The 12,740-nt window shown below is 53.9% G+C and overlaps 1 protein-coding gene across 1 annotated transcript in view; it reads right to left on the bottom strand.

Moving 5' to 3' along the window:
• Cacna1i (calcium voltage-gated channel subunit alpha1 I) overlaps nucleotides 1-12,740 on the bottom strand; it is a 99,508-nt gene that overhangs the window by 61,507 nt on the left and 25,261 nt on the right. The window contains exons 3-4 of the mRNA XM_069999580.1: nucleotides 8,675-8,787; nucleotides 7,725-7,858 (exon numbers count right to left, since the gene is read on the bottom strand). Coding sequence (XP_069855681.1) covers nucleotides 7,725-7,858; nucleotides 8,675-8,787 — 247 coding nt within the window. The remainder of the gene's footprint in view (nucleotides 1-7,724; nucleotides 7,859-8,674; nucleotides 8,788-12,740) is intronic.

Raw genomic sequence — 12,740 nt, 5'->3', positions numbered from 1 at the left:
GGCTCTCAGCTATAATTGTAGCTACTCAGGAGGCTGTGATCTGAGGATCAAGGTTCAAAGCCAGCCCAGGCAAGAAAGTCTATGAGACTTATCTCTAATTAACCAGCCAAAACCCAGAAGGGGGGCTATGGCTCAAGTAGTAGAGTACCAGCCTTGAGTAAATAAGCTAAGAGATAGAACTTAGGCCCTGAGTTCAAATCCCACTACCAACATATGTGTGTGTGTATGCATGTGCACATACACACACAGAGCCTGGTCATTGGACCCAGTCTTCCCAATCCCCAGAATGCCCTTCTCCACTCCAAGGACAACAGGGCCTGGGATTTGGGTTTTTCCATCCTCCAGACCCTTGGGCTTTATAGCATGGATGGGGCTGACCTCACACCTGCATGAGGTAGGCCTACACCTACCCGGGCCAATCAAATCTCTCTATCAACCAGGTCTATTATGATTGGCCCAAGGAGGAGCACATACCTCACATCAGCCAATCAAAGTGCATAGACCCAGGTTGGGCCTCAGGGTCTGGCTGGAAAAGGAAAGACATCTCCTGCCAGGAGTGGGCTGTGAGCCCAAGGACAGAAATCAGCATGGAAGAGTGAGCGGGGCTGTGGGATGGGAGTGCACAGTCTGCGACACCCTGTAGGATGCTGGAGACCCCCGGGCTTTGCAATGAAGTCATTAGTAGACTCTCTTAACCAGGTTTGACATTTCCGTGCCAGGCAGCTCCAGCAGCCCTGCCTGACTCATGCCTGACTATCAGGCCCCTGGCTTAAGCATCATGGTGACTCCCTATATCACTCATCCTGGCTGGCTACCGTCCTGTTTCCATGGAAACCGCCTGCACAGTGACCACCCCCACCTCCCTCTAACCCTGCCCCCTATGCAAATGAGATCACCAGTCACACTCAGATTCCCAGGGGAGCCCTCCCAGGTCCTCGCCCACCCACAGGGCTCCGGTTCCCCCACCCACCCTGAGGGCCTCACACAACAGGGAGGAAATCCGGAGCCTCCTTGGCAGTCCTGGCCCAGGGCCAAGCCCTGGGATCTGCAGGATGATGGTGGCCTCAGCTCTGTCCTCAGAAGACTGGCAGACCCGTAACATCCATGATAAATCAGAGCGCAAGCCCAGGGGCCACAGGGTGCTCCCCACCTTCCCACACCTGGAGTCCCTCCCACCCCACACAGGAGGGAGGCTTCTAGAAATACCCAGTGATGACCTCTGACCCCTGACCCTTGACCATAGCTAGGCCTGCTGGCAGACACTGGCCTCGGTGAAGGTTGCATGGCTGGCATTTTTAGGTTTCTCAGCACAGTACAGACCCTGCCCCGCCAGCTTAGCAGAGCCCAGAGGTGCCAAGCAGAGGCTACTGCATGGCAGACGGTGGAGGAAGGAACAGAAAGGCCCAAGAGAGGAGGCCACCCACCCCATGTGCATTCTCTCCCTCCAGACCCAGCCTGACCCCATAGAAGAGCTCGTGGTTGATTACACCAGATTCAATGTTTTCTGCTTTTCTGGCCAAGGATGGGCCATGAGAGCCAGTTCGGCCCAAGTATGTGGGGAAGGGGAAGAATCTGGAAAAGAAAATGTTGTTTTCGTCACCCAAAAGGACAGGCGCAGCTGGCACTGCCTGTCTCTCTTCATCCTTCCAGCCTTCAATTCAGACAAGACACCCACGGCTCAGCCACTGCCTTGTGACCATAAAAGAAAGGCCTGAAAAAAATCCCAAGGATGCCAGCCTCACACTGCAGAGATAATGGCCAGAACGGCCATCCGCAGGACTTGGTGTTGTCAGAAAGCCATGCGGTTACTCACGCCACCATTGGTTGGGTTTCTGTCGCTTGCAGCCAAGCACATTCATGACAAATTATGTAATATCAGGACCTCAGCCAGGCAACAAGAGACTCTGCCCCTCACCAACTTGTGACCTTCAGTAAGTCACGCTCGGGGTGACGGAGCATTTGAGCCATACCCTCAGTCCTTTTTACGTTAGCTGCTTTGGGGATTGGATCTCATGCTTTTTGCCCAGGGCCAGCTTCATACCCAAGATCCTCCTTCCGTTGGAACCAGGAGGACAGACAAGCACCACCACACCTAGTTGTTGGTTGAGATGGGAATTTCATCCACTATTTGCCCTGGCTGGCCTCAGACTTTGATCCTCCACCTTTGATCTCCACCTCTGTATAGCTAGGATTATAGACGTATGCCACTACACTCAGCTAGGCATCTGGATTGTTGTTGTTGTGTGGGTTTTAGGGGGAGTTTTGTGGTGGTACTGGGGGTCTGGTCTAGTGGTAAAGTGATCCCACATCTCCAGGACTCCTCCAAGGACAAAGACTGAGCTAAGGGTCAACCAGGCCACACCTGCGACCTGGGACTATGTTTCTCACCCCCTCCCCAAATCAATGTCGGTACCCCTGAAGATGGCTGACGGTGTACTGAAGTGCTGTCTTCCCCCAGCCGTCACATCATCCACCTCCTTTCTCTGCCCTTCGCCAGGTCTCTTTATCAGGGCCATGGGCACACATGGTCAGATCTAACGTAGGACTCCTGGGTTTGGGGCCTGCACTCCACAAACAATGCCAGCCCCCAGTTGGAAATCAGGTCCTTATTCCAAAACCTCATGGCCCTGTGTACTTCCTGGAAACATGGCAGGCCCCAGTTGAGAGTTATCTGTGGTGATCTGTTGTGTGTGTATGTTTCCTAAATCCAGCTCTTCGAGATCAAAACACAGCTGTGTCCTTCGCCTTCCTCTGCTTACCCCCCCAGCACACACCCAGCCTGGAGTGCAGCAGGCGCTCGATCCACGCTGACTTCGTGGATAAATGGTACCATCATGCACAAGCCAGAAGACAAGGGAAAGAAAGAAGTTTCTAGCACGAGGCATTCCCTATGTGACACTGGCTGCCTGAGGAGACAGAGAGTTCCCTGCAGTGGGCCACGTGCAGCAGGTGCAGCTACGCGGCTGAGATAGACTCCAAGTGGAGAGGAGCGCCATGACCTCCAAGGCACCTTCCAACTGCCAGGCTCTGGGAGCCTGGTAATTTGAGGGAGGGGTGGGGCAGGAAGGAAAGAAATATCCTTGGGCTGTCAGGCTGTTACTCTGGAAACAGAACATTTACAGCACCCAGCCGGATGGGCCTGTGGGGGATGAGGACGGCTCAGGAGAGGCAGGGCCAGGTGGGGGCAGGACCCCGCATCTGGACTCTAGATCCTAGGCCCCACAGCTCACACCTTTAATCCCAGCTACTCAAGAGGCTGAGAGCAAAGGACTACAGTTCGAAGCCAGCCCAGGCAAGAAAGTCCGTTTAGACTTTCATCTCCAATCAACCACCAGAAGCTAGAAGTGGAGCTTTGGCTCAATTCGTAGTACCAGCCTTGAGCAAAAAAGCTAAGCGACAGTGTCCAGGCCCTGAGTTCAAGCCCCAGTGCTGGCATACCAACAGGAGCAGCCAGGAGCAGAAGGTCCCCATTGCCTTTATTTATTTATTTATTTTTAAAGGAACCGACTGGAAGGAATTGCTTAGCAAGATACAGACCTTAGAGGCCCAAAAGGCAGAGAGCTACTCATGGAGGGTACAGGATGGAGCCAGCCAAACAATGGGCTTCCCTGGGCAAGTGAGTGAGGACAACCATCCTGGAACTTGGAAGGAAGAGCAGGCTTTGTTGTGATGTCATCTAGAGGAAACACAACTTTGTCTAGTTCACTGCTTTTTGTTGTGATGGTACATGTCGATATATAGAGTGTGTGTGTGTGTGTGTGTGTGTGTGTGTGTGTGTGTGTGTGTGTGTGTGTGTGTGTGTGTGTGTGTGTGTGTGTGTGTGTGTGTGTGTGTGTGTGTGTGTGTGTGTACTCGCAGGTGCCCGTAATGGAGCCTGAACTCAGGGGCAAGGGAGTTCACCCTTAGCTTTTTTTGCTCAAGACTGGTGTTCTACCACTTGAGCCACAGCTCCACTTCTGGCTCTTGTTTTTTTGGTGGTTAACTGGACCTGGCTTTGAACCTCAATCCTCAGATCTCAGCCTCCTGAGTAGCTAGGATGACAGGCATGAGCCCCTGGTGCTGGTTCAATGGTGAAAATTTTTACTTTCCAGAGGTAGGTGCAACATCTGTCTAGCAGAAGAGGTAAAGACTGTGACTTTATCACCTGCAGGTTGTCACAGGCCTTGATTCTCACGGTGCATCTCCTTGGGAGCTCTCTCCAATGCCCAAGGCCCCATCCCACTCTCTAACTCTGCTGGCTGCGGTCCCCTCCACCTCTCCCCCAAATAATCAATGCAATCGGAGTGCCCTTTAATTTGTGGGATGGTTATTACTCTACACTTTGCGGTAAAATTCAAATTCAATTTGCATTTACAAACTTACCTTCAAGAAGAAACTTGATGACACCTAATTAGCACCCATAAGGAGATTGGGGTGAAATTGAATCCATAAAACAGAAAAAAAAAAAAAAAAAACAGAGATTCCCCTCCCAGAACAATTAGGCTGTTGGGGGATAGAAGACTAGAAAGAAACAGGAACTCCGGCAGAAGGGGCAAGGGCCTGCTTTTAGTCCAGTGGTGACTCACTCCATTACAGGTGAGAGAGGAAAACAGGGAGAGAAGATCCAGAGAATGTAAGTTCTAGAAGGAGAGGCCAGAAGACCAAAAGACTTATGTGGGCTGGCAGAATACCCAAGTCTCCCTTCTGCAACTTCTAGACCTGCCCTAGAAACAGGGCTCAATTCCGAAGGTACAAGAAAACTCAGCACACTTCTAGCCACGAGAAAAAAAAAAATCTGCTGTCTTCCAAGAAAGGAAGCTGGGGTTCCTTGGGGCTCCCTGCAGCACACCTCGTCATCTGCACGGCTACACGGAGGCCATGAAGAGGGAGAGAAGTCGTCACTCATTGAGACCAGGCAAGGTGGCCATGCCTGAAATCCTAGCTACTCAGGAAGCAGAGACAGGAGGCTCTCCAGTTTGAGGCTGGTTCTAACAAAGTTAAGGAGAACCGGACTCAAAAGCCAAAATACAAAACCGTAGGACTGGGTTCGTTGTGCAAGTGGTACAGTGCTTGCTAGGCAAAAAGGAAGCCCAAATTTCAATCCCCAATACCAGGAAGGGAAGGGAAAGGAAAAGGGAAGGGAGGGGAAGAGGAGGGGAGGGAAGTGGAGGGGAGGGGAGGGGAGGAGAGGGGAGGGGAAGAGAGGGGGAAGGGAAGGGAGGGGAAAGGAAAGAGGAAGGGAGGGGAGGGAAGGGAAGGAAAGGGAGGGGAGGAAAGGGAAGGGAAGGGAAGGGAGGGGAGGGAGGGAAAGGAGAGGAGGGAAGGGGAGGGGGGAGGGGAGGGAAGGGAAAGGGAGAAGCTGACTCACAGGCGTGGCTCAGGAGATTAAGATCTGAGGATTGTAGTTCGAAGCCAGCCTAGGCAGGAAAGTCCCTGAGACTCTTATCTCCCATTAACCAGGAAACCAGAAGTAGTGCTGTGGCTCTTAGTGGTAGAACACTAGCTTCAAGCAAGAACTCAGGGACAGAGCCAAGTCCCTGAGTTCAAGCCCCACAACCAACAAAAAAGAAAGAAAAAGGAAAGAAAGACAGAAAGAAAGAAAGACAGAAAGAAAGAAAGAAAGAAAGAAAGAAAGAAAGAAAGAAAGAAAGAAAGAAAGAGAAAGAAAGAAAGAAAGAAAGAGAGGGAGAGAAAGAAAGAGAGAGAGAGAGAGAGAGAGATAGGAAAAGAAAAAGGAAACGAAAAGAAAAAAGAAAAATCAAAGCAACATGACTGTAGCCTAGAATCAGCACGAAGCGCCCTTCCTGCTCCAGATCACAGGGACACGCTTGGCCAAGCAAGACTGCAAAAAAAAAATGACACTTTCTAAGCTCCTTTTTGTTGAAAAATTACTGAAGGTTGTTCTCCATCCAAACCAAAATGAAAAGGAGAATGCACCTGGCAAGGGGGGGGGTGATGCGGACCCTAAGAAGCCACTGAACCCCAGCGGCCTTCTGCTTAGGTCCAAATGCATGTGAGCCGTGGGCTGAGGCCGAAGAGCACTGCGAGAAAAGGAAGCTGGAAACTCGGAGCAGACCACGCACTCAGTATGGCGGTGTGGACTCCTGACTCCCAGAGACCTCGCCACCTTCTCATGCATACACGCTGGCACATGTGGCCTCCAGACTTCCCTCTCCCTGCCTCACCTCTGCCCTGACCCGTGACCTCGCCCACAGCCCTGGTTCCCCCCCGCCCTGCCCCACCGCCATGTGAAGATTGCCACAGCTGTGGGCCCCTGTCACAGCTGGTCCCCTGCTCTCCTCCTGAACCATGTCCATACTCAGTGGTGCCCACCAAGTCCTGGCAGCTGGATGGATTCCAGCAAAGTAGGAGGAGGCTCAGAGTGCAGTCTTTACCAAATGCCCTAAGTTGTAACCTGGCCTCTTGCCCCCCAGGCTTCCCATCAGACCAGGGGAGGGTCCCAGGGTCACATCTGCATCCAGTGTGGCCATACCTTCCCTCATCTGGCGGCACCTTCTCCCCTCCCCTTCCCTACTTAAGCCCGCCCCTTCCTCCGGCCATGTGGAGGGCAAGCAGTTTGGTAAAATAAACTTCTCTTCCTGCCTGAAAGCACGTGGTGTTCTCTTTACCTGATTAAACCTACCTATTTCAATACCTCACCATTACGAAGGTTTTTGCATAATGGAGATTGAACTCAACGCATAAATTCTACCACTTGAGCCACACCTCCAGCCCTTTTTATTCATAGATTATTTTCAAGATGGGATCTTACTTTATGCCCAGGCTAGCCTAGGCTTCAGTCTAACCTGGGCTTCTCTGTGCCACTGCACGAATCCCTATCCCCCCCCCACCGCGCGCGCGCGCGCGCGCGCACACACACACACACACACACAGCTGGGTAACAGGCATGTGCCACATGCTTGGCTATTGGTTGGGCTGGAATCCTGTGATCCCTTCCCTCCCTATCTTCACTTCCCAAGTAGCTTAGATTACAGGCTTGAGCCATAGCAGCTGACTTACTGGGTTTTGTGGTAGTGGTGGTGGTCAGTTGTGTGGCTTGAACTCAGGGCCTGCGTGCTGCAAGGCTAGCGCTCTACCACTTGAAACCATGGCTCCACTTCCAGTTTCCTGGTGGTTCACTAGAGATAAGAGTCTCACAGACTTTCTTGCTTGGACTATCTTCAAACCAGGATCCTTAGAGCTCAGCCTCCTGAGTAGCTAGGATTACACGCATGAGCCACCAGCGCCAGGCTCTTTTTATTTTTTTTTTTCAGACAGATCTTGATCTATTGCCCAGTCTGGCCTTGAACCCCTGGACTAAGCGCTCTTCCCACCTAACACAGCCTATGTTCATAAGGAATGACCATAGTTGAGGGCCAGGCCGTGTGTGTGTGTGTGTGTGTGTGTGTGTGTGTGTGTGTGTGTGTGTGTGTGTGTGTGTGTGTGTGTGTGTGTGTGTGTGTGTGTGTGTGTGTGTGTGTGTGTGTGCATCCGCCCTCCACCTCCACCGCTGGGTGATCTCGCTGAAGGTGATAACGACGAGATACAGCTAACTGGTACCAGCACTTTTCTCAGGCACACATTTAATCAGCTTAATGCAGACCCCGGCTCTGCGGGCGGCGCAAGGGGACACGCAGGACGGGAGGGACACCTGTGCCCCTGGGTCGCTCCCCCTCCCCGCCTCGCCCACAGGAAGCACCCAGGCTGGCCCCAGGACCCTCCACGCACCACAGCCCACTACCTACCCTGCCATGACAATGAAGAAGTCCAGGCGGTTCCACGTGTCTCCGAGGTAGCACTTCTTGCCGAAAATGCCCAGTGCCACCATCTTGAGCACCATCTCCATGGCAAAGAAGATGAAAATGAAGTCATCGAAGACCTGTCGCGCAAGAGGAAGCAAGCCAAAGTCACCATGTGAGGTGGGGACAGGAGTGTGGGCAAGAGGGCTTGGGAAAGATTCTAGAAAGATCCTGGGGCAGGAAGAGAACTTCAGAAGCCCTGGTTCAATGCAGTCATTCCACAACTGAGGAGAGGTTGGCCTAGAGAGGGAAATGAACTTGTCCCAGGTCACACGGCCCTGTCTACACACTCCCTCAGCCCACAGTAGTGACAAGGCACCGGGGGAAGGAGGCAGGAGATCTCACAAAATTTAATAATCGCCACACAATTAGACGTAGGTGTTAGGTCTGCACTCTCTTCTGTGGTTCTCTCCACAATGACCCCCAGGGTGACACCATTTTAGAGACTCAGAGAAGTTAGGCAGCCTACTTCAGATCACACAGTAGGCTGAGTGGCCAAACAAGGATAGAAACTAAGGACTGGCTCCAGAGGCTCTATAGAAGGAACCAGCTTAGGATGGGCCCACTGGATGGGGGTCTGGGTGCTGGTCTTGGCTCCTCTGTTCAGTGTATCCAGAAGCAAAGACTCAAGAGGTTCAAGGGAGTGGACACGCCCTGGGGGTGGGGCCTGATGGCCTGCCTGGCGGGTGGGGCGGAGCTGTGGGGGGCGGAGCCACAGGAGCAGAGCCTGATGGCCTGCCTGGCGGGTGGGGCGGGGCTGTGGGGGGCGGAGCCACAGGAGCAGAGCCTGAAGGCCTGCCTGGTGGGTGGGGCGGGGCTGCAGGGGGCAGGGGCGGGGCCTTGCATGGTGGGGCCACACTGGGGGCGGGCCCTCGGGTGGGCGGGGCCAGGCTCACCTGCAGGATCTTGCAGCGCTCCGACAGGCAGTCCATGTCGTCGCAAGGCTGGTACATGCCCAGGGTCACGCAGTTCAGCAGGATCACCAGCATGCTGATGCACTCAAACCACGTGCGTGTGAGTCAAGGGCAAAGCGTGGCAGGGTGGCTGTGCGGTGGGCCTTCCCTTGGAATGTGACAATGTGACACCACCACCTCCCCCAGGACACAGCCCCTGCCTGAGGACCGATCTTCCCTCTTCCCCCCCTCCCACCCCCAACTCACCACAGGCCTGGCTGGCCTCTCTATCTCTGAAACCTCCCTCTGACTGCCCCTTGCCTCCTGACCACCTTCCCTCCCCAGCCACAGCCCTCCCTCCAGTCCAGGCCTGGTCTACAGTTTGCCGTGGGCCTTGCAAGAAGACTGGCCAGACTTGTCCTTGTCCTTACAGGGGCCTGAACTCAGAGCCAGAGCTCTCTCTCTCCCTTAGCTTTTTCCTTCAAGGCCCGTGCTCTGCCACTAGAGCCACAGCTCCACTTCTTCCTCTTTGTGGTTAATTGGAGATAAGAGTTTCATGGAGGGAGTCAGGAGAGAAAAAAACTGGGAGAAAATGAGGGAAGAGGTGACAGAAAGAAATGTACTCATTACCTGACATGTAACTGTAACCCTTCTGCATATCACCTTTACATTAAAAAAAAAAAAGTGTCATGGACTTTTTCATCCTGAATGGCTTCAAACCATGATGGCTCAGATCTCAGCCTCCTGAGCAGCTGGATTACAGATGTGAGCCACCTGTGCCTGGCTAGACACTATCTCTACCCAGCAGGAGCAGGTCTAGGAGGGGGGGGCTCCTCTGCACCCCGCCAGCCGCAGCACCTTACAGTCCTTCCTCACAGTTCTTCTTAGTGCCTGACCAACTGGGTCCTATCCCACCATTCTCTCAGTCCACCAACCACAGAACCTAGAAGCTCAGCAGAGTGCAGTGGTACACCCCTGTAATCCAAGATATGGGAGAGAGGAGAAATAGGAAGATCTGGAGTTTGAAGCAAACACTGCTTGCATTAAAAACAAAAACTTCAAGCTGAGCACCAGTGGTTCATCCTATAATCCTAGCTACTCAGGAGGTTGAATATCAACATTCAAAGCCAGTTCTGGCAAGAGAGTCTGTGAGACTTTTATCTCCAATTAACCATCAAAAAAAGCCAGAAATAGAGCTGTGGCTCAAGTAGCAGAGCACTAGCTTTCTTTTTTTTTTTTTTTTTTTGGAGAGGAGGCATGAGAGGGAAAAAAAAGCAAAATCCATAGTGATCGCTCCTGAGATGTCCTCCCTGACCCTGTCAACCCCAGGGGCTCCTCCCTTCCCCCCTCCCTGCTCCCTCCCTCTTCCCTTTCTCCCTCATTCCCCCTTCCTACATTCACATCTCTCCAGGCCCTTCCAGACCTCAATCCTTGTGTTCTAGTCACAGTCTCTCTCCACTGCTAGAACCAGCATTCCAGAGCACAAGGGTTTTGCACGCCTGGCTCTAACAGAAGCTCAATAAAAGTTTGCTGGGTGAAGCTGGGCACCGGCCAGTCATGCTTGTAATCCTCGCAACTCTGGACACTGAGATCTGAGGATCTTGGTTTGAAGCCAGCTCCGGCAGGTAAGTCCACAAGAATCTTATCTCCAGGTAGCCACCAAAAAGCTAGACATGGAGCTGTGGCTCAAGTGGTACAGGGCTAGCTTTGAGTAGAAAAAGCTAAGAGACATTGCGCAGGCCATGATTTCAAGCACCAGGACAGGGGGGGGGGAGGGAGGGAGGAAGAAAAAAAGTTGGTTGAATGAACAACTAAATAAGGGCCTGGACACCCCACCCCCCAGGAATTCTTCAGTGTATCTGGCGGAGACCCCCACATGCTGGACCTCCAAGCCCTCTCTAGGCCTCGGGAGCCCCCAGGCCCACCCTGCTGGGAGGGTGACCTGGTTTCCCTGGCAACAGCCCCTCCCACTCCAGCCCTCTGGCTCACCTTCTCTGCCCCCTCTCATCCCTGCCCTACTCCTTCCTGCTCCCCCCAACCTGGCTGCCACTCTCCTGCCACAGCCTGTAATTAATTTCAGTCGCTGCCAGGGCCCCCTTCTAGCTCGAACATCTCTCAGGCAGCAGCTTCATCATTAATTAACTTTTTTGAAGTTCAAACATTCTAATTACCAGTGAAGGTCCCGTCCCCTGCTCCCCTCCTGCTCCCCCTCCTTCCCCCTCAGCTGCACCTTCTGAGGCCTCTGCCCTCCCATCCTGTCCAAGCCCAGCAGCCTCCCTTGGAGGCTGGGCTTCTCCCCTCTTCCTTACCACCCATCTGCAATGGGTGCATTTACAGATGAGGTAAACTGAGGCCCCTCCTGGCATGTACTAGAAGAAGTACCAGGTCCACGGGGCTCAGAGGCTAGCGTTCTGCCCTCGGCCTCCTTCCTCCCTCCCAGCAGCCCTGTGCCAGCCTCCTCTCACTCCTCTGATCCTCTGTTGTGCCCTCACAGATGCCCAGGCAGACGCATGCACCAGTACACCGAGCTTTGTGCAAGTGTCACTCACTGAATCCTCTGGGCTCTGTGATAAGCCCCACTTAGAAACTAGAAAACTAAGACACAAAGGGAGGCGGATCCACCCAAGGTCACCAGCTGAAAAGAGACAGAGCTGAGACACCAAACCACAGCCTGCTTTTCTCTTGCCCCACAAGCTCATTTATCCCTGCCAGATTCACCCGCCTGAAATACAACTCTAATTATGCCCCTGTCCTGCTCGAAAGTCTTCCACAGCACTCCACCTTCGCCCTGCCAAACAATGGAGGCCTCCCAGACTCTGACCCCAACAAACTCTGCTGACCTTGGCACATGATGAACTCCTTCCCTTTTGGCAAACTCCTACACACCCTTCAAAGCCCTGTATATTTCCCAAGATGCACCTCAGCCGGCTCCAGTCATGAACTTGGCCAACACCATGATAGTTGCATGCCAGGCACCTAGGGGATGTTGGCTGTCACCACAATCCACGGGGAACAGCTGGAACAGGCCTGGAAGGCTGGCAGGACTTGCCCAAGGTCACTGCAGCCCCACAGTCCTCCTCTGTGTCAGACTTCAAGGCACTGCCCACCCGGAGGCGTCCCTGGCGGGCCGCGGGAGCGGCTCTCATCCCTAGACTGCCTGGCTTCAGAACTTTGCGATGGACAGCTCATCCCCCGCTTCCGGCGCTTGGGGAAATCCCAGATGGCCCTGTCCTGGGCCCTCATCCAAGAGCCTCGAGGCTCAGAAGTCAGGCCAGAGCTGGCATGGCGGCCTGCGGCTCTGACATGCTCCCTGCTGGCACAGAGATCAAGGGCTCCAGCCCTCCTAGAAGAGCAGCCGGACCACGTGGCGCCGGGTAGCAGCGTGCAGAGGGCCCTGGGGGCCCCAGGCTGCAAAGGGCTCAAGTCCTGTTACCATGCACAGTAAGATAGCTTGCTGCCCCCAGACTCTCCCTCCTGTCGGGGTGATCAGGAAACAGGGCCAGAGACCCAGCCACCCAGGCAGCCCACATCCCCACCCACGGAGCCTCCTGAGCCCCCACTCCATTTTACAAGCCCACCAGGAACCCCCCTTTCCCTCCAGGCCCCAGCCCTGACTGTGACACCACTGGGACCAGCCACACGGCGGCATCGAAGCCGATCAGATCCCTGACGGGCAGCCAGGAGTGTTTCTGATGAGGGCAGATGGCAAGCAGATCAATGGCGATACGATCAATATGGTTTCCTTGGCAGGCGAAGCCGGCTCAGCCCAGGGCCGCAGAGGGGAACAGCCAACAGACCCGCTGGGTTCCTCAGCAGCGCTGCCAGCCGGGGTGACCCCAGGGAGCCTCCCCCCACTTCCCAAAGTCCTCTGCACCCAGGCCTCAGAGCCCAGCAGGAAGCTGGTGAGCATATATGAGCGCCTGCTGTGTGCCAGACACCAGGTCCACCTGGCAGTGATCGCAGACCTGTCCTAAGTGAAACGGCGAAGAGCATGTGTTTCCCTAGGAGCTCTCTGATCAAGTAAATATATTCTCTCATTTAAACCAAGCTGGTGTGTCCAGGAATGAGG

This window comes from Dipodomys merriami, unplaced genomic scaffold (genome assembly GCF_024711535.1).
Source record: "Dipodomys merriami isolate MVZ:Mamm:240054 unplaced genomic scaffold, mDipMer1.0.p SCAF_55, whole genome shotgun sequence".
Classification (NCBI taxonomy): domain Eukaryota; kingdom Metazoa; phylum Chordata; class Mammalia; order Rodentia; family Heteromyidae; genus Dipodomys; species Dipodomys merriami.
Note: the sequence above shows the minus strand (reverse complement) of the source record. Positions and strands in the feature narration are given on the sequence as shown.